Source organism: Solanum stenotomum, chromosome 12, assembly GCF_019186545.1.
Source record: "Solanum stenotomum isolate F172 chromosome 12, ASM1918654v1, whole genome shotgun sequence".
NCBI classification, from domain to species: domain Eukaryota; kingdom Viridiplantae; phylum Streptophyta; class Magnoliopsida; order Solanales; family Solanaceae; genus Solanum; species Solanum stenotomum.
The window spans coordinates 45,694,886-45,717,855 of NC_064293.1; the positions used below are offsets into that span (position 1 = coordinate 45,694,886).

General features: G+C 28.9%; 2 protein-coding genes and 1 pseudogene across 2 annotated transcripts; 2 read left to right on the forward strand and 1 right to left on the reverse strand.

Annotated features, from left to right (window-relative positions):
- The first annotated feature begins 4,483 nt into the window (after positions 1-4,483).
- Positions 4,484-5,512, forward strand: LOC125847912 (uncharacterized). The gene is made up of 2 exons (XM_049527638.1): positions 4,484-4,978; positions 5,257-5,512. The coding sequence occupies exons 1-2, from the start codon at positions 4,573-4,575 to the stop codon at positions 5,337-5,339; spliced, it is 489 nt and encodes a 162-aa protein (XP_049383595.1). The 5' UTR covers positions 4,484-4,572; the 3' UTR covers positions 5,340-5,512.
- Positions 5,513-9,746: 4,234 nt separating this feature from the next.
- Positions 9,747-10,297, reverse strand: LOC125847913 (protein THYLAKOID ASSEMBLY 8, chloroplastic-like; annotated as a pseudogene).
- An 8,480-nt stretch (positions 10,298-18,777) lies between these two features.
- Positions 18,778-22,365, forward strand: LOC125847902 (heat shock factor protein HSF24). Its single transcript, XM_049527629.1, has 2 exons — positions 18,778-19,469; positions 21,343-22,365. Exons 1-2 carry the CDS (start codon positions 19,266-19,268, stop codon positions 22,045-22,047), a joined length of 909 nt encoding a protein of 302 aa, XP_049383586.1. The 5' UTR covers positions 18,778-19,265; the 3' UTR covers positions 22,048-22,365.
- Positions 22,366-22,970: the final 605 nt, after the last annotated feature.

A 22,970-nucleotide genomic window follows, 5' to 3' on the forward strand; every position in this document is an offset into this window, starting at 1 on the left:
CTTGGTAGATTTTTAATTCACTAATCTTTACATACCAGAAGTAGTATATATATCTCGAATTTCTATTATTGAAAATAGTGTTGTTATAAATTATATTGAATATATTGTTGTTGTGTTATTGAAAATAATGTTCTTTAATTGTATAAATTCAGTTTAGCATTAGTCGACATGTTCAATATGGACATGGTTACTTATCTTTTCGCATTTTCATAATTTTGTAGAACAAATGGTGGTACTTTGTTATTTGTGGGTTAGTATATAAATCATTCCATATACAGAAGGTAGTTGAAATAACTCAATGCCATTTTGATAGTCTTTCAGATTTAGCTTTGCATCGGAAATTAAAGATCAACAAACTTGCAAGTTGGTAGTAAGTATTTTCTCAAAATAGTGGCTTATCATTTCTTCTTTCCTTGAAAAGATACAACATGCTATTTGTATTTACTGTTCAAGTTTAATAAAGTTCTCTATATTTAATTGCTTCTATGAGATACTTGCTAATATTTTTGATCCTATGCTTTGATAGTTACAACATAATGGACATAGCTGATTATTTTTTTTGTTATTTATTTATGTATTTTAGTAGCTAATTATTATTCATCATCCGGGCATTGGATAATTCATTCAAATATGTTCATCTTGAACTAATTAATTAACATGCCATAATTATATCATATTTCGTTATTCATGAAAATATATAGGCTAATTTGATTTGATCATCACTAACATATGTAAATTATGGCTAAATCATGTTGTTTACTCTTATTTGCATTATACTCTCTTATAAAATTAATATTGGAGTACATTTTAATAGTTTAGATTTCTTGAATGTGATAGGTATTATTATATTATACTATGTATTTCATTTTGGGTGAAGAAAATATATATATATTGAAAATTTCTACTTAATATTTGTTTGTGTGTGTGTGTTTGTTTCTATAGTATAAGCAACATTTTCTTTGAAAATAATTACAAAATTGCATTTGCAAAAAAAAAAAAAAAAAAAAAGACACATGAGGTAGTTAATATAGGCATTTTAAAAAAACAAATTTATCAGTTTTAAAATTTAAAATTTTAAAATTATTAATTATTTGCAATTCAACATATAAAATTGAGATCAGAAGTAGTTACAACTTACTAATTTAAAATGAAAAGAATTATAAAATTAGATTTCATTTACCATTTAAAAACAAAACAGAAATTCATATCAATTTTTAAATTTAAAATAAATAAACATGAAAGCATTTATGAAAACTATACACGTGTATATTAGAAAATAGTAGAAGTATTTAATTAAAAAAATCTAAAATGTGATATGAAAAATAAAGTTGTATATTTCTTATAGAGAAATTAAGAGATGGTGGATTATTATGTTGTTTTATCTTTATATTTGTATATATGTTATTGTCTTTTATTTATCTATTTTTTTGTAAATATGCATGACTTTGTAACTTAATTTATTGTGTTATTTTTTTCATAAATCTAACGGATAAAATAATTGAGAAGATGTTTCAGGAACAAGTAAAACAGTTTAAGTCAACTTCTTAAATCCATAATTTTTGTTATATTTTTTATTAAATAATAATTATTTTTATTATTATTGAGAGAAAATTTACAACTTTATAATTTTGAATTTTAAATTTGATTTTACAATTTTAAATTGAGGTAGATTAATTAGTTTGATAATCTATGTTGGAAAAAAAAAATCTAGATCCAAATCAAATTTATTTGTTTCAGTTAAAAAAATCACAAAATATATCTTTAATTTAATGTGTTCAATCAAATAATTTAATGATTCGTATTATCATTTTAAAAATATTACTAATTGCATGATAAATTTTATTAGTTATTTAAAATTTAAAACATTATATTATATTTTAAAATAGTCGTGCAAAGCGCGGGCACGTATACTAATGATATTTAATAGGAAGGGTAAGACGCAAAAGGATATTATCTCTTGATTTCTCAAATTGGACAAATATTATTGGACAATAATTTTTTTGGTGGAGATGAACAGAAGAAGTATATCAACACAGTCTATACATAAGATACATGTCACAAGTCCTTGACACCACTCGCGAAATTATTTAAAAACAATATACAAAAATTGAATTAAAGACATTTCATAAATTCTTCCCGACTTAATTATTTTTGAGTAAGTTTATTTTTCATTGAAATTCAATATGATTATAGTTCCTCAAACTATTAAACAAGTACACATACATAAATCCGTGTTTGCATATGTGTCCATCCTATTAAATCTTAAAAGCCATTAATTAATTAGAACCACAAATCACTATTCCTCTATTTTTTTGTCCTTAAACTTCAACAACTCCAATTTTTACTTGTTTTGTCAACATATGGAAAATATATATATATACAAAAAAAAGGCTAAAAAGACAATTGTTAGTAACAATTAACAATTTTGTATTATTTCCAAGTGTATAGGAAAAAATGTAATGTATGAATACAGATAATAAATAATAAAATGATTATAAAGTACATATCTTTTCCTTTAACATTATAGAGTAACAATAGAAGTTGTTATGTTGTTAATTGTGATATATAAAAGTTGTACCTATCCTAATTGTCTTTCAATATTTGATATTAGTTGTTGAACTATCATGAACTCCACAATGTCCACCCATCCGAGTAATAATTTATATTTATAATTGAATAATCTTAAAAACATGCTCTAAAGCTATATCTTAATTATCACACACAATTTCTCGTATTAAATATTACATGAATCTTCTTTTGATAAAAAATACTAATGTAAAAAATATATTGTCGCACCTAATAATGAACAAATTTACCCCTTATGCATCATAACTGGTGTTTTGAGTATTGATATTATATTATAACAATATATCAAGTAATTATACAAAAAGAATTTAGAAAGAATAAAACATATACAAACCTTATTTCTATGATCTTATCTTATGTAAGATGAATAGACTATTTTTGAGCATCGATATTATATTATTTGTGTTGATTAATTATTATTGAATGTATATACTTAATCCATTCTAAATTAATATCTTTTTGTTACATAGTACTTTTTTATTTATACTAACTGAATTGTTTAGACTTTTTTTCATAATGCAAAGTAAATGAATTGTTTGAAATTCAAGAGAATTAGTGAGCGTTTTTTTCATTTCATATCTTCTCTTCTTTTAATAAGACTGTTAATTGCTTTACATTTTCTATAAAAATAAAATTTTAAAATAATCAAATAATAGTATTGAAAGGTACCTTTCATTTATGCTTTTAAATATTTTTCTTGATGCTATTCTAATAATTGTCCCATTTGAAAATTAAGAGATAAATTACTTTTTTCTATCTATTTTATTTTTGCTATTAAATATTATTTAATATCTAATTTTCTAAAGTATTATATTTAATATATCCAAAGAAAAAATATAGTAATATTATTCGTATTATTTATCATTTCTTAAGATTTGAGCTAAATAAATACTGAACATATATTATTGGACTAAGGAAGTAATAAAATTGATACTTTCCAAGTTTACAAGAGACTTAGGGGTCGTTTGGTAGGTTGAATTAGAAGAAATAGTTCATGGATTATGTAATGTATTATTTAGTACTATGTTTACTAATACCTTATATTTGGAGGTATTAGTAATACATTGATATAATATCATAGGATAAGTCTATGTAAAGACAAAAATATCCCTCAAATCATTTTGTTTATTTTCTTGATTTTATGATTTATATTTGTACTAGTAAATTTATTTAAATAAATTAGCTTACAAATTATCTAGAGAGAGTTGTTTGTTACTAAATAAATCCAATACAAATAAATACAAATTTGAAATGTTAGTTGCTTATTTGTGTATGATGTAAAAAATTACATACATATTAAAACTACAACTTTCAATTTTTATGTGTAAATGTAGATGGTTTATTCAATTTTATCATTGTTGACCGTCTTTTTGATTTTACAAGTAGATGGTTTATCTTTTTTAAATTTAAAAATGACATTTTGTGAGTGATCAATTTATTAAGATGACAATTATTTATCCTCAAATAATTCAAGTGGAAAAAATAGCAAACATGATAACAAAATTGTTCTTTTCATAGTTAGTTCGAAAGCCATAAAAAAATAATATTGTCCGACAATTATCTATCTTGACCCAATTACATAATAATTCAAGGGTATAATTAGAAAGAAGATTTTTATAGAATTTTAATCCAAATACAAGATGAGGTGGAAAACAATGAACCAAACACTTGATAAAAATAAACTCTGCACTACTTATCTATGCATTACTAGTCCCTGCGTTATTAATCTTTGTACCAAAGGACCCCTTAGTGGTAACTTTGACAAAATCAAGGGACTAATTAAAGAAAAACATCATTATGAGTTGGACCAACCAATACCTATCGTGCAAGGCCCACAAGCCGATGTCATGTGGGTCCATTTTTTTTTCTCTCTCCTAATATAAATTCTTTTTTTCAAGCCCATTTGAATCACAATAACCTACACGCCCGAGCCATCGGAGCTCCCCTCCACCCTCTCATAGGGGTTGGGTTGGTCGGGCCTTTTCCATGTCACACCCCACCGCAGCTCCGCTATCAAGACCACCGCTCTCACCACCCTCGTCGGCGGCGATGTCTCCCTTGTACAAACAGAAATCTTGGTCACCGGACACGTTTCGCGATGAGGCGTGGCAGCGGCGGAAGGGTACCCATGGAAGCTGCCTCAAACGGCGAAGCAAGAGCGTTACCGATGAGGACCTTGATGAGATTAAGGCTTGTATTGAATTAGGGTTTGGATTTGACTCGCCAGAAATGGATCAACGATTGTCTGATACTTTTCCGGCCTATGACATGTTTTACGCCGTGAATAAACAATACACCGACACCCTTTCAAAGACTTCGTCAGTATCATCGGTCATCTCCGATTGCGAGTCAACCCTTCCTCCCGTTAGTCCCCACACCATTGTCAATCCAGGTAAATCTTCAAAACCTCTGTTTTTTTCCTTCATTATTTTCAAATCATATTAATCACGCCTCAATTTTAATATTAGAATGTTCCATTACAATTCAAGTAATTCGTCTAATAAAGTTACTTTTCGATTACAGAAAATTTCTAAGTTTGTTAATGTTCTTTATTGAGTTGAATAGGTATGCATAATTTTAGTTTTGCGTATACTCCTTTACCAAGATTGTTGATAAGAAATAGAAATTTGAACGTATGGTTGCTAATATTTGAAAAAAAAATGAATGTAGGAGATAATCCACAGGCAGTGAAGACAAGGTTGCGGCAATGGGCACAGGTGGTTGCTTGTGTGGTGCGTCAATCTTCGTATTAATGGATGCTGTAAGCTGCATATATTGAATGAATGAATAGGAAGATGATGGTAATTTGTTGTGTACCAGTACTGTTGTTTTTCGGGGCATTGAAGCAAAAAGGATTTAACTCATACTTAATTTGAAAAACTAATTATAGTTAAGATTGATTCAACTTATTCAATCTTGGCAACTAGTATTCTGTTGATATGATTTTTATTAATATGATGATTGTGTTGCAACCACAAATACAACTGGTCCATCCCCCAACAAACTCTTGTTAAGTAATTGCTAGTAGCCTTGTTTGTTGATACATCCTCCAGCAAGTGGGATATGACTCTGTCTTTCTCACTTTTCTCTTTGGAATGCTTTGTTTTTTTCCTAGATTGTCTTCTGCACTAAGAAAATATCAAAAGTTGTTTCTTTAGCTGATTTGTTATACAATAGCGTCTTATTGAGTTTAAAGAAAGAGTATGATAATTACCAAGCGTTCTCGTGTTCTCTTTGCATTGATGCTTATAAGTTACTACATCTCAATTCTTCTTTTTGTTGAGGGACCTTGCTTTCTGGGTTTTTGATATTCTTCAAGCTTTTCCTCTGTACTATGCAAATATTTGATATATGCTTTTCATGATAAGCAAAGTGCTTACTTTAATACGTACAATCAATTTAAGCTTACTTCAATTAGTATATTACTTTGACATTATGTGTTGCTGCATTTCCGTGGGAGAGTTTTTTCAACTCATAAAAACCTTATTTTAAGGTTACAATGAGCTGGTGTTTAAGAGATTATTGTGAGAATAACAGTTATCTTTTCAATCGCGAGCGTGGTGAATTCTTTTTTCATGTACTCTTGACTTTGGAAATGCTTCACTCATGTAAATGTATGGGGATAAAGTGGCGGAATTAGGAATTTATATAAGAGGATTTAGAAGAACAATAGGTTGACACACATGGGATCAAGATATGTAACCTAAAGTAAAATTTGAACCCATTTTGCCATTTCACTAGACCTTTTTCATTATAGCATTAGGAGATTATAGATAAATTATAACAAAAGAAATTTATTTTTACTCCCTTTGCCCATTACTCTAAATTTTCAACGACCCTTTGCTCTAACTTAGATCTGCCATTGATGTCATTAGATGACAAGCCTATATAACAAGGGAAATGAACGTTTATATAGTTGATCCGTTTTTAATGTTTTGGTATTGAGTCAAAAGTAAGTTATCCCGCAAATGTTGTTTAATAGATCAAAATACAATATAAATTGAGTGATTTTGTTGTTATAAAAATATGATAAGTTATTTATCACATAATTTCACGTCGAAAGACCATTTGAGAAATTTGCCAAATTTAAAACTATCAATGTTTAATATCCCCGACGTGCTAACTTTTTTTAAACATCGTATATACAGTGATATTTTTTTCATTTAACTAGCTATTTTTTAAAAATAAAATAATGAATCAATGATATACAAACTTGCTTTAAGTGGAGAGAGAGGCTAAGAACTCTTCATATCGTTTTCAAAATGTCTGCGCAAGATCATTAACTATCAAGAGCATAGGTAGATTTAAGATTTTAATTCTCTGAGTTTTTGGAAGTCTGTTTCAACAACTAAGTCCATCACTTTATTTTTGTTATAGGTTCATAGTTCAATATTTTCAGCAATTCAATAGATTTTACATAAGATAAATTCAGGTTGACTAAAAGCTATATATGTTTCGAATGAATTTTACATTCTTCTTCTAGATTTATGTATATATGGTATCTGTAAAATATATGTATACCAAAGAAATATGGTCGCCACCTTTGCTCCAATTATAAGGCCCGATCAAGCAAAGTAATCGTTATTTCATGACCAATGTGTATGTGCTAAAGGGATATTGAGCGGTTAAATTTTCAAAATGTCAATATTTTGACATTTAATAGGTTTTCTTAGCCACACTTTTAATATTTATCTAAAATGTCAATATTTTAGTTTGTTATGTATTTGATTATGTATTTTTTATTTGTTTGATTTTCAAGATTACAATTATCTAGAAAGGAGAAAATCAAGGAAGATAATATTTTTTAAAAAAGGAACATATCACTTAAAATTCTCATCAGTTACAATTTCAAAAAAAAATTCCTTTTACATTCGATTGGATCAACTTTCCTTTTTATTATGTTTTCATTATAATTGTATACCAATAATTTTTACATTTTATGTGCTCACTTTACCATTCAAATTAAAATTAATTTTTTTTTACTTTCATAGTGAAAACTATAAATTGTATTTCAGTGATCAAAACTGTATTACATGACTGTCAAATATATTTTTCTTTTATTTGTATTGCAAAAAATTTACTGATTGTATCTCAATATAATCTAATCATTACATATGAATATGATTTATGAAAAGATACAAGATTCTGAAAAGAAAAAAAATAGTATACATGGTGAAAATAATACAATCTGTTGAGGAAAATATAATATTCTAAAAAAATAAATACAAATTGACTATGAAAGAAATAGGGATACAAGATTCTGGAAAACAAATAGCATACATAGTGAAAATAATACAATATGTTGAGGAAGGATACAATATTCTAAAAAAAATTACAAATTGACTGTTAAAAAATAGGATACATCTATGTTTAAGAAATACAAATTCATTTGACATACCTATTTAAATGACTACAAACTAAAAAAGAAATACAATGTTCTTAATAAAAATACAAATGATGAGTAAAAGAAAAACAATTGACAAACAGAAATTAATATGAATACTATTCTGGTATGAATACAATTTTACAACCTTCTTCTTTGACTCTCTCTTTCTTCTTCGTCTGCTATGTTCCTTTTTTCCGATTTTTTTCACCAAATCCAAATCTGAATCTGTATTCACTTGTGCATAAGTAACCCTATAAGCAAAATTCAAAATTATTAAATATGAATATATAAAAAAAAATCAAACAATATATTATATATTAATGCTAATGTAGATTACTACAAATTACAATCTACTAAATCTCAAATATGAAAATAAAATCACAAAAAAATCGAACAATAATGTTGAAAAGACTAAAAATTTGAAATGCATAAATATTTGATGAGTATGTTAACAAACTCACATAAAAATAAAAAAAATGATGGAAAACCGTAATACATACAATCCAAAATTCAACATAATTTGTGATTTTGAAAACAAAATCTCATGAAATCTCGCAAAATAAATGATGATTTCGAAAATACCTTTATCGATTGAGAGATTTCTTGAATTAATTGATAGATCTGAACAAATTGGTATGAACTTGAATAATTAGTTCTTCTTCAACAATGAGGGACAAAATAATTGTGAAAATTTGATGAAAGAGAAAAAAATGAGAAAACATGAATGATGGAGACAATGGTGAAAACTGAAAAGTTGATGAAAGAGAAAAAAATTTAAAAACGTGAAAGATGGAAAATAAATTTATGAAATTAACTACTATCCACTAACGGTGAACAAGAAAATCATACAATCAACTCATTTTTAGAAATACTTATTTTTCTTTTTAGTTTAATTAATATATTTTCACATTTAATGATTAATGATTTTTTTTCTTTCTTTTATTAAAACACGTTGAGGTTTATCATCTTTCTCCCTCTCTTTCCTACCTTTCTCATCTATGTCTTTGGATCTTCTTCTATCAATATCAAAATATTATGCAAAATTGCAGAAATGGTGTGTCTATTTTTCCAAGTTTAAGATTACTACATTCAATTTTTGGGATTTATCCAATTTACTGAAAAGTTCTAAAAAGCATTCTCTAAAAATCATTGTTACCACAAAACATAAAATTCTTCATACATTGGAACAAGAATTCTTTGGAATAACATTGAAATATTTTTTATACAATCGACTTTGAGTATTTACTAATTTAGATTCTGAAAAGGAAAATGATAATGAGTAAAAAATTATCATCTTTTTATCTCAAATTGCTTCAATTTTGTATGTCAATTGCTTTAATGGTGTTGACGGAGAATGAGCGTGAAAATAATAAGGATAAATAAAGTACAAAAGAATCCTTCTTACTTTTGATAAGTCAAGTAAGAATTCCTAACAAACTCATATAATTAATTTAGAGTTCAAGTTACCATATAACACTCTTTTTATTATTTTTTAATAAAAGGACATATATGTTCCCGAACTATCGTAAATGGTATGTATATATCCTTCGTTATACTTTTAGGTTGGTAGTACCCTTACTGTCCAAATTTTGGTGCATATATACCCTTTATAATAACGGTGATACACGTGTCTTAATCCTATCAGCCGACCCGATATTTAATAAATTTCTACCCAAAAAAAATAATCCGATTCATTGAAAATCCACCCAAATAAAAAACACCCACACCCAAACAAAACAAAATCAATGGAAGTTGTCAAAATTTAACGTTTCCCCTAAACTAATCTCGACAATCTCTGTAATTATTGATCAACTCCATCAACCATTTCTTCTTTCCCAAATCTCTTAAACCCCTTTCTTAAAACCTTAGCTACATATTCATCAATCTCAAATCTAGAACCCCATCCATTCTTTTTCATCAATTCATAAACCCTAACAGTAGATTCCATATGTTCACCTTCAACCAACACCCTCACCAACCTTACCAGCGACTTATCATCACATTCAATCGTCCCCACTTTCTCCAAATTACAAATCAATTCATCGATATGTTTAGCAAAACCCTTCGGGTCAAAGCTAAGACCATATCAGCATAAAGCCTCAAATCAGGGACATCACATTCCAATTGAACGACTCGTAATACTTTGAGGGCCAAATCGCAAAGGTCTTGTCGTAGAAGTTCTTTGTAGGCTGCAATTAGATTTGTTTTGATGAGACAATTTGAGGTTTTTGAGTCTTGAGCTTCGATTTGGGAAGGGTCAGTTCTTTGAGCTCGTTTTAGAGCTTGAATCGCTTGGATTGCGATGCTGCTTGATCGACCTTTGACTAGGGGGGAATTTCACTTGAGAATGAGAATGATTCAGGGATGAAGATTTGGGAAAGGATGCTACTAAACAAGTCTCTTGATTTGAAATTAAGTGAATTAATTGGGGGTTTTGGGTTATATTAATTTGGGTGGATTTTTTAATAATTTGGGTGGGTTTTTTCAAATTTTGGATTGAATTTTAACAAAGAATGAATCGACGGTTAAGATTGAGACACGTGTATCACCGTTAGTATAAAGGGTATATATGCACCAAAATTTGGACGGTAAGGGCACTAACATCCTAAAAGTATAACGAAGGGTATACACATACCATTTACGATAATTCGAGGGTATATTTGTCCTTTTTTCCATATTAATATTATGTGATTTTATTTTTAAAAAAATTGATATGTATTTCTAAAAATGAGATGATAGTGTAATTTTCTTTTCCACCGTCTGTGAATATAAGCTAATCTCTAAATTTAATGGTATTAAAGCCTAGGAAGAAGTGTAAATGGGTAGTGGATGTATTTCATGTTGGACTGTTTTGAGAAATAAAAGGAAAGACAAATAATAGTATTTGGATACAAATTATTTTCTAAAATATTGACATTTTGACATTTTAAATAATTTTTTTAAAGTGTAGATATTTTTACTAATTAAGTTAGGGACTATGACTAGTTTGCTAATTTTTCCTATCTCGTTCCCTTTCGGACTCTATATACTTTTATTTGTCACGTTTCATTTATTGTGAGTTAATTATATGAACTTTGACCAATATTTTAAGATGTATTTTTTCATCGTATTGATATAATGGGGATTGCAACTTAAAGTATCTTTTATATAGTTTTCTAAAATCAAAATTTTAAATATTAAATTAATCCAATTTAATTCAGCTCCAAAAATTAATTAAATTGACTCTCATAGAGCAAAACGTGACAAATAAAAATAATTGAAAAAGTATATTTTTACGTGACCAAGTTAAACATATGTCTATACTTACGATTGAGGTGTTTTCTCTTTGTTAGGAAATTAAAACTTTTGACTGTTGACTAGAAAAAAAGAAGAGGTGAGTCCTGATTCTAGATAATATATAATTGCCTCTTTAATTACTTCCTTAATTTGCATATAGTATATACATGTGATTTTAGTGAAAATGATATGTATGTATATTCGTACGTACTCCTCCGCTTTATATTAGATGGTGATTTTACTAAATATAGTCTTCTCCTATTAGCTTAGCACCTTGTCAAATCAAGAAATTATTAGTTAATTTTTTTTAATATTATCCTTACAATTAATTCTTTTTGAAAGTATTCATATTTATTTGTAACAAATTTCAAAAAATATTTTTAGGTGTGAATTAATAAAATATCTTTTTTATTTATAATTTTTAAAATATTATATAAAGTAATAAGTGATCAACTAATATGAAACAACGAGAATAGTAAACCGTACATATAGTGTCGGCAAGTTTGGCTTACCACGTGTGAAACGTTTACTCTGAAAAAGGATTTTTTGAATAAATATCTTAAAGTTAATGAGTAAAATAAGTCCATAACTCTAATGAAAACCATGGTAATTGCCTGAAAAATGTTACACATTTTTAAGGCCTAAGTTTATTTGGTGGTCAAATTTACGAAAAGTAAATTCTTTATTCTACAAATTAAAAGTGGATCGGAAACATATTGACATAATTTAAATCATTGAAGAAATGCTAGGTTTTAATTACTATAGTATTATTATAATTTAGATATAACTATCAACTTGCACGTACGTGTTATATATATATATATATTTCATGGCCGACTGAAAGGTTAATATTTTAATTAAACAACTAGAGAAGTGATAGGACGTAGTTTTCTGGCTTACCAAATCAAAGTTGTAATGCTAACGCAATATAAGTCGTTTTGGGAATTAAACATTAAATGTAAAATCTCATGCAAATGGTTGATTAATTTGGTATACCAAACAAACTAAAAAAAGTTAGAATTAAAAAAAAATCTTCTTTATATTGGGAGGCATTGACATTTTATTGATGTGACGCCAAAGTATACTTACGAAGTACTATATAAATGTTCATCAGTTGGTACTGTAATTTGAGGCTCAACAAGAACTAATTTGGTATTTTCTCCAACATTTCTGGTTAATTTATGTACCAACAAACTATAAAACCAAGACATAAATGGAACAAATTTTCATCACGATTTTATATCGTATTATCGTTATATAAATTTGAATGAAATTAAATTGATTCAACATCTTTAATAAATAAATATATTTTGCAAGCTCTCATAATATAATAAAAATAAATGCGTGAATTAAAAGCATTTTTTTAACCGAGTCTGTAGTTACAATATGACGTAACCACATAGAAAAAAAAAAAGGTAATACAAGGGAATTTATACTGATAGAGCTGTTTGGTCTCCAAATTGACCAGGAATAACAATCTGTGTGAGATATGATTTATCCTTAATAATACCCTAATAAATAGTATAGAATTAAAAACTATTGAAAAAACAAACTGAAGAGTTTAATACTGCGTGTAAAGCTTGACGAAACTAACCTACTGAATTCAACAAGTCTTCATTCTTAACTTGTGAATTTTCCAATTGTGGCGTTCAAACACAACTTATTAAATAACACCCATTTTGTAAGAAAAAAATAGTGAGTTTAATTTGTTCAACTTCTAAAAAATTTATAACGACAATTATTTTTTAAAAATAGGACCAAGAAATGGTTAATAGAGGCTATTTTTGCATTTCAATATTTATTGATTCAACTAATTTGAATTCGTATCCAATAAACTCAGAAAAAAAGAAGATATTATACACTTGTATCAAGAAGTTATTTCATTTTCAAATTCAAACTTATAGAATAGAATAATCAATGGAGTATTTAGTTTGTCGAATTTGACATTCCCTTCATCACCAATTCCACCACATTCTTCTATCTCTACGGCTTGGCATATTTTGAATCAACCCGAAATGTGAATCGAAATTCAAACTTTTGAGATATTTGATTTGAATTTTTGGATTATAGATTGAGGGTGTGTTTAGTACGAAGGTAAACATTTTCCGAAAAATATTTTCCAATTTTCTTATGTTTGATTGGGTAAAATGTTTTCCAAATCAACTTATTTTCCTCAAATTTAAGGAAAATGACTTCCCTTCAAAAATTAAGGAAAACATTTTCCAAAACTCTCCTTCAACTTCAAATTACAATTTATTTTTTTTAAAAAAAATCAATTTAAAGCTTTTTTTAAAAAAATATTTTCAACTTCAATTTTTAATTTTTTTACCCCACCCCCCCCCCCCCCCCCCCCCCCCCCGACCAGCTCCCTACCCCCCTCCCCATCCCAAAAAAAAAATTTAAGTTTGTTTTTAAAAAATCTCTCCAATTTCAAAATTTTATTTTCATCTCACCCCACCCCTATCCTCGACCCCCTCCCCAATTTTTTTTAAAAAAATTAAAGTTTGTTTCTAAAAAATATTTTCAAATTCTTATTTTTCATCCACCCCACCCCATCCCCCCAAAAAATTAAAGTTTGTTTTTAAAAAATATTTCAAATTTTTATTTTTTCACCCCAACTCGCGACTCCCACCCCCCCTATCAACCCCCTACCCGCGACCCCCCCATCAGCCCCCCACCCCCTCCAAAAAAAATTACATTTATTTTTAAAAAATATTTTCAAATTTTTATTTTTTCACCCCATCCCACCCCTACCCGCAACACCCCCCATCAACCCCCCCACCCCCTCAAAAAAAATTAAGTTTGTCTTTCAAATTTTTATTTTTTCACCCCACTCCAGCCCCACGCCCTACCTGTGACCCCCTCCATCAGTCCACCACCCCTCCAAAAAAAAATCTAAGTTTGTTTTTAAAAATATTTTCAATTTCAATTTCTTATTTTTTTACCCCCATCTCACCCCTACCCCCACCCCACGCCATCCCCACCACCCCACCCTCCTTCAAACAAATTTAAGTTTATTTTTAAAAAATATTTTCAGTTTCAATTCAAAAATTATTTTCTACTCTCTAGTAAAAATAAAAGGTATTTTCTTAAAAATATTTTCATTCATAAATTAAACACTAAAAATATTTTTTACTCACCAATCAAACATGAAAAAATAAGTCTAAAGTCTACTTATTTTCTAGGAAAACATTTTCCTTCTAGAAATGATGGTGGGATATTGCTTTTTGGATATTATAACATTGGCGGTGTTACCTTACCCAATCAAACCCCAGTGTACAATTTAGTGGCCTCTTTATTACTGTAGATTTCTTTGTTTGAATGATTGATTTGTATGGGCAGAGTGAGTAGCTAGTTAGCTAGGGTCACTTTCACATAAACAAATTTTGTATGATCAGTCCATGTGGCACATCTCTTTTATTTTTAATTTAATTTTGTAGAGCAATTGGAAAAACATTTTAATTTTGAACACTCCTACTTTTTTCCTTTTCAATTATCACTTGGGCAGTTGGACTTGGCATATACAGCTTTATGTTTTTTAATAACCTCTGTCGATGCTTTTACTTGTTTATTTTGAAATTTGCATGTTTCGTATGAAATAATGATTAATATGAATATTTTTTAATATTTTTATTAACTAATATATAATTTTAGGTCTTTAAAAATAATTTGGAGAATAATTAATTAGTGTTGAAGATAAAATAGGAGAAAAGTTTTTTTATATGCTAAAAATGATAAATAAAAGTGAAAATCTATTTCAAAAATTGTGAACAATAAAAAATAAATTGAGGAAGTACTTCCTTTACACCATCAAATTAGTTAAGGGATATGATTATCTAGTCATTTACTCACTTATTTTTAGTTTTATATTCTTTTTTTATAAGAGATTTGAAAAGTTATCAGCTTTAATTTTTCTTTAATAAAAAATCTGAAAAAAATATTTTAATTCATGTAAATGGATAAGAAATCTCAATTCCTCGTTGATTAGCTAAGATACCTACAACTATAAGTAATTTTCATGACAATTTTGATATAATGTCTTTTTTAAAAAAAATTAAAAATTAGAGTAAATAATCTGGTATAACATGTTTCATTTTGACTAATTTAAATATTCTTGTAGGCTGTAGCATTATATTACCTACATTCCTACGGCAATGAAATTAAACCATCATATTGGGAAATATAGGTGGGGGGATATATAGGAATTGTCAAAATTAAAGTAAGGAATATATACTTAGACATCTCTTTTAATTTCTTCTTTTGTCGTTTTCTTAGAAACAACACAAAAAGAAACGTAAAGGTTGAATAAGGAGTTGTTAATTAGTTAACCAAATAAGTAAGCTTTGATTTGCAATAATTATGTGGTAGGATATTCTTGCCTTCATATTTCTTGGCTTAAAGTCTTTACAGTACAAGTTTAGTGAATGCAACTTAAACCTAACACATTAATTACAAGGACATATATGCATGAAATTTTCTAGTACTTCTTAAAGGGTTATATAATTTTCCTTTTTCTTTAGACTACTTCCTAACTACACTATTAAGAGATTAATTAGAAGCACATACGTAAGCGGCAGGAAATTAAACTGTCTATATTTTCATTAATTAGTCTTGTTCTTTAATCAATAATGTCATCATGACTGCATGTTTTACTACACCATGTTAAACTCAAACCTCTATATATTAAAAAATAAATTCACTATTATTATTTCTATATAATGTAATTAAAGGTCGAGAAAAAACTATCACATTTATACAGGAAAATAAGCTTGTACTTTTTTTTGGAAAATTTCGAAAGTACATAATTGTAAAATTTGTATAAAGTCCTTTTTGTTTTATTTTATTTCGACTAGACAATGAAAATGAAATCATTTAATTGGTACACCCATAAATCAAATTGAATAACTTTCAAAAATATAGTTCAGAATTTTTTTTTGATAATTTTATTTATCGAGTGATTTTACTAAACTTTATTCACTACGATAATAAAGCTAAAAATTTATTTTTAAAAAAACTATATTTAAACTGAAGTTCGTTGTATCTGATTCTTTTAGGAATCGTTGATTAACCCCAGTCCTGTGGTCATTCTCTTAGCCCACTCCTACTAATTACTATTATTGTTATTTATTATCATAAAAATAAAATAGAACAAATATAGTGTTTCTATTTAATTTAAGAAAATAGTCTAAATTAAACTACAACTCCACCTCTTAATTTTTAAACATATCTAGTATAGATTTTTACTGGATTTCTAGCTAGATATCTTCACTAATCACTAACATGTCCTAATTGTAGCAACAGGCATTTGTCAATTGTCATAATGTTGTGGTGAGGGTAAGTACGCAATAATAGTATATAATCTGTAGCAAGATAAATAATAATATTTCTTTCGCATAACAAAAAAATTGTCCTTAAAGTCGATGCCTTTTAATAAACTTCTAAATTGGCGGCCAACCATCGTCATTATTTTTCAAAAGTACCGTAACCTATCCAAAGATTAAACAGAAAGTCTCACATTACGCACTAAGCTCCCTCTTCCTTCTACAACAACTACATAATTCCTCCAATTCTAATACGTGTAACATTTTCGTCAAAATAATGCCAAGCATGCACATTATGGAATGATATAGTGGATATTATTACATATAAAGAGAGAGGGGGGCGGACCTACATAAATAGGTGAGGATGCATGTGCACTTGTTAACTTCGAAAAAAATCATTTATATATATATGTATATCTATCTTGAGAAACTGACAAAAACTAAATATAAGTTACAGTGCACCCATGAAAAGTAGAGAGTGACACTTTGTACTGCTGGTTTGGCAAAAGAATCCCCCCTCCCGACCCTCTTCCTTCTAGAACAAATTCACCATGACAATTGAAAATTTCGCTAATACTAAATTAAGTTAATATTAGTGTACCCGGAGTCTTCAAATTCTGAGTTCACCTCTCTATATATAAAAGTGAATCCAAAGAAGGGTCATATAATCACCAAAAATAAAATAATATAGAAAGATAAATATGTTTATTATAAATATACGGAAAAAATTATCTTTCTAATTGTAAAATAAAAATGAAATTGGTATACATTCTATTTTTTTCCCGACTTCACGAGAGTACGTATGTTATTGTTAATGTTTTTATAGAGAGAGATAAGAAGAATTGAGAATGCCCAAGGAAAGAAAGAAAAGAAAAAAGTCATTAAGGGTGCACATGATCAACTCAACAATATTGGAGGCCTAAAGCGAAATTCAAGAGAGGGGCCCAAATTTTTTTTTTTTCATCATGTAATTTTTAATTAAAATCTAATTTTCTAGTTATTTTAGATGCGAAATCATTAGGTACTGTTGTATAATCGATTTGTGTTAATAATTCATTTTCAAATGATAATATAGCTAACTGATTCAATCTCTCTTTGGACTATTGATCTTAAAGAAGATTTAATCAATTTTAATTTCGAAAAAAGTTATTTCGAATGAGGCAATGGTTATAGGAACTGTTAAAATTATTCTATAAGCAATATGTGTATTTGAAAAAGAATCAAGTCTTTTTATTTGATTGAGTATTTTCATTAGATCATTATCTTTTATTTGTATTATTTCTTTTCACACTTTAAATTTAAAAAATAAATCTACACCATCAATAACTGAATAACTATTACGTGTTAAAGAAAGTTCAAGGTTAAAACAATATTTTTTAAAAATTCTCATCATATAGTGATCTCAAAATTTTACCATTAAATGAGAAATCAAAAATATTTTCATATGCTTCAATTGGTCCAAATCTATTTTGAAGTGAAAAAATAGTTTGATCTACTCTACATATATAAAGCAATCAACTCTAAAAGATTCTTCAAGGGACTCTATGATTTCGTTATTCATATTTTCATCAAATTGTTTCTTACGAAATTCAGATTTATTTTCATCTGATATGCAATTTCCTTGGTAAAAATCATAACACTCATTGTACATATAATTTATTTTTTTTTAAAATAATATATATAAGTAATTGTTTTTTTTAAATGAGCCTCCCAAAATATATTACGCCCCAAACGATGACTTTAGTGGCCGAGTTAAAGACGGCCTGAGCGTGCAAGCAAATTGGAGTTTGTTAGGTGAGAAAGGAGAAAACTCTATCCACTTGCCAAGTTATAATATTGTCAAAATTTGAATCATACAAAAAAAAAAATAGACGCTATTTTAAGATTAGTTTGAAAATCCATGACCCAAAAAGATTAAAAAAAAAGAAAAAAACTAACTTTACCAATTGAAGAATATGAATATGCACCACCTAATTAATTGAATTAAAATTAAACACAAAACACTTATCTATCAATTGTTGGTATCTATCAATTTATTATAGAAAACTTCAATAAAAAAATTAAAATCCATCCTTCACCCACTATTTCCTTCTAGTGCATTTCATTATTTTAATTTTAATTAAAGGAAATAAAAAAAAAGAGGTGACCTGTCACTATGCGACAAAAGCGTGTATTTTCTAAACAATGGGCCCTGCCTTATTAGACTTTGTTCCTCTTCGAAAAGTCTTCTAAATATTTCTAGAATCTCTTAGTAGATTAAATTTGCTATTCTCATTCTTTTTTTCTCTTCCATTTTCAACATTTTTTGTTCATTAAAGTTTTCAAACTTGAAGGAGAGAGAGAGAGAGAGAGAGAGAGAGAGAGAGAAAAGGCTGAAAATTCAACTTTTAGAGAAAGAAAAGATAGTTATGGTCGTGTTGTTCTTGGTGAAGATTGGCAAAGTTGTAGCCAATGGAAGATTCTAAGATAATCATCAATCGTCCTAAAAATAATATTGTTCATTCTCTAGTCTTTCTTTTCGGTTTCTATTGTTGGGGTTGGGAATTCCTCACTGCCCTTTTGCTTTTCAGTTATTGCTTCTTCTAATTTCCTCTTCTTCTTTTTTTTCCTTTTCCTAATAGAATCTTGTCAATTAATTTTTCAAATCCCCAAAGGGTTTTTTTTTCAAAAATTTGATAGATTTAGAGAAAGAGGGGATGTCGCAAAGAACAGCGCCGGCGCCGTTTCTGTTGAAGACGTATCAGTTGGTGGATGATGCGGCCACTGACGATGTGATATCTTGGAATGAAATTGGCACAACGTTTGTGGTGTGGAAAACTGCTGAATTCGCAAAAGATTTGCTGCCCAAATACTTCAAGCACAATAATTTCTCCAGCTTCGTTCGACAGCTTAACACCTATGTACGTCTCTTTTTAATTCTTACTATTCTTTTGATTTGGTCTTTTGAACAATTACAATTTCTTAGGTTAATTTAGAGTTTAGACAATTCGTAGATAGTTGCTCCCAAAATATGTGTTGTTTTTAACTTATAATTTTGTTTCAAAATAAGTTATGTTTCACATCAACTATATATTAAGGACGACCTTTTTTAATGTTACTTCTATTTAAATAATAACAAAGATAGTTTAACTTCTCTTCTGAAAAAGAAAGAAGGACATATTTTTATATTTAAGTGTTCGTTTTATCATTAATGAAATAACTATAACCACACAAACATTCACTCATGATTTAATTTTAAATCATAAGTTTTTAAAAGCTTGCTTTCAAAGATTATATCTATATCACATGTATTAAGACAGGTAGGCTATATTTTTTTAAAAATTTTTATGTCAAAGTTAACTAAATTACAGAATGGATGGTAGATATGACATATTTTCTATGGTATTTTTATTATGAATAAAGTAAAATTATATTTCATTTTTTTAATTTAGTAATGAATAAAAGATAGTTTCGTATGCTTTCGGGAAGGTTCGAGAAATCTTCTCCGCAGGACGTGAAGTCAATTATCTTATTCTGTAACACATCAAATATTTTCTTTATTTATTTTCCCTTCCTCTCTCTTAGGAATAAAGAAAGATATTATATTATGCCACCCTCTCGAGGACATAAAGAGCCATATCCTCCCTCTCTTTCATCTCGTGTCTATTCTTCAATTATTTTTTTAAATTTTAACAATAATATATAACTTTATTGAGTTGAAAATATATTTTGTATATATTACTAGTTTGATGTGAATTTCCAAGAACGAAAAGATCTAATGAATCCTTATACTTGTATTGTGCACCTTTCTATCAACTGTACCCTTTCACGTGGTCCTTGGTGATAAGGAAAGATGTAGAAATAGTGCAGTGAATTATCGTTTGGGGATTTTAGATGTCATTTTCCAAAGAAGGTGACAAAAGTCCAATTGGAAACGTGGATTGTATGTGTGTTCCCCGTCACGATGTTCTCCGCCTAGTGACCTTGTCCTACTCGTAGCTGGAATTTAGAAATTTATAAATAATGATTCTTTTCATAAAGTTGTAATTTTACAAATTAAATTCATTCTCAAATACTGTTTTCTAATTATTAAAATTATTTTTTTCCCCAACCAAGTATTATTCTTAAATTTTCTAATATCCGGAGGGGAAAAAAAGGTGAATCTTCCTAACAACCCATTTCTAATTGGGCAGAACATGACAAAACTATGAAAGAAAAATGTTGTTGGTCAATTTTAGCTGCATAAGTTGGCTTATTAAAGTTATATCCACATCTTCCTAAAGTAATTTAGTACTCTATTTTTTTTTTAGGCCTTTTGATAGCTGTCTTTTACCTAGTCTAATCCTCTAGAAGCCAAAAGAATACTAGTAATTATGGTTTTAAATTGTTAATAATAAAAAAATTAGAAAAGAGAATAGAGAACTGACTATTGGAATTATACCAAAAAAGCTATTGTTACGGTTTCCCTTAGTACCGGAAAACAATGATTAATGAACTTTTACCCGGTGTTTAATGGAGTGAATATATAGATTTGTTAACCATGGTTAAGTTATGTTATTGCATATTTATACACATGGCATGCGTTTATTGATTTGTTGTTAATATCCGGTATGTGAGTTTTTACCCTCGCTTGGTGCCCACATGCACACATCAAATCCATGTTAAGAAGTGTTAGGTGAGGAGCAACATCTAGTAGTACCAAGATAGTTAAGATTATCTATAACATTAGTTGTGGCTATTTCTTTGTCACCAAAAAGTTTGTGCTCATCTTTTCTGCATCCCTTTTCAATGCAGGGTTTTCGAAAGATTGTGCCTGACAAATGGGAATTCGCCAATGAGAACTTCAAAAGAGGACACAAGGAGCTCCTCACAGCAATACGCCGTCGGAAGACCGTGACATTAACCCCAGCTGGTGGAAAGTCTGTGGCAGCCGGGACTTCAGCATCTCCGGACAATTCCGGGGATGACATAGGTTCAAGTTCGACCTCGTCCCCGGACTCCAAGAACCCGGGATCCGTGGACACCCCGGGAAAGTCGTCCCAGTTCACGGACTTGTCGGATGAGAATGAGAAGCTAAAGAAAGACAACCAGATGCTGAGCTCAGAGCTGGTGCAGGCAAAGAAACAATGCAACGAGTTGGTTGCCTTTTTGAGCCAGTACGTGAAGGTTGCACCCGATATGATCAACCGTATCATGAGCCAAGGAACCCCATCGGGGTCCAGCCTTGAAGAGTTGGTCAAGGAGGTTGGTGGTGTTAAAGATTTAGAAGAACAGGGTAGTTATAATGACAACGATGATAAAGAAGACGATGACGAAAAGGGTGATACTATGAAACTATTCGGTGTGTTGCTGAAAGAAAAGAAGAAGAAAAGGGGTCCGGATGAGAATATTGATACTTGTGGGGGACGTGGTAAAATGATGAAAACTACTGTGGACTACAATGGTCCTTGGATGAAAATGTCTTCGGCGGCCGGAGAAAGCAGCAAGGTTTGTAACTGAGGTGAAGTTGATGAATGTGTTTTGAGGTTGGAGCAGAGTAAATTAGCTTCTCCCTTTTGATTTAGTAATTTCCTTTGGATTTACAAGTTTGATGTTTATGAATAAAATAAATAGAGAATTTAATTAGTACGAGTAGTAGAGGGGTTAGATTACTGCTAAGAGTAGTAACCCCAACCCCCAACTAGAAATCATATATATATATATACAAACTACTATCAAGTCAGATGCAACTGCTGCAGCCCTCAAGTTTGCTTTGTCTAGTCGAAACTCATCCTAATAATAATCGTTCTTGATTTGTGACTTTGGTTTGATATGTATTTAGAGATCTGTATGCATTTTATCACTATGTTCAGTGTGAAGCATTTTATTTGAGCTGGATGTTTTTTGAGAAGAGCTTTTTATGTTTTCATAAGACAAGATTGTGTACACATATTTTACTTGTGATATTATATATCCATGATAAGTTTTGTTGTTTTGTATTTTGTTTGAAGCATAAGTCTTGTCATGGTCTTAATTAATATCATGATAAGTATGTGGTGAGGTCGAAATTTGACCTTTTTAGTGTGCAACTGTAGGTTGATTTCGTTATAGATAATATGTTCAACTGCTATTGCGGTATCCTGTACTACTCAGACTAATATGTTCAAATGCTTTTCATATATTTGACTTTTTCTCTAAACTATTTTCTACCTGTTACATGTGTGTTTGATGCTTCTTGAAGCTAGGGTTGTCCAGGTATATAGTATGTTTAATCGAGTTTTTTATTTTGGTGATGCGAGTCGACTCAATATGATGTTTTCTAAAAATATAAATTAAAGAAAAATTTACTCTTAACATGTGTGTAGCTTAAAAGAGTTTTTAAACTTGTAGTTTAGACGCTGTAATATTATGTGGTATCAAAACTTTCTATTATATATTTTAAT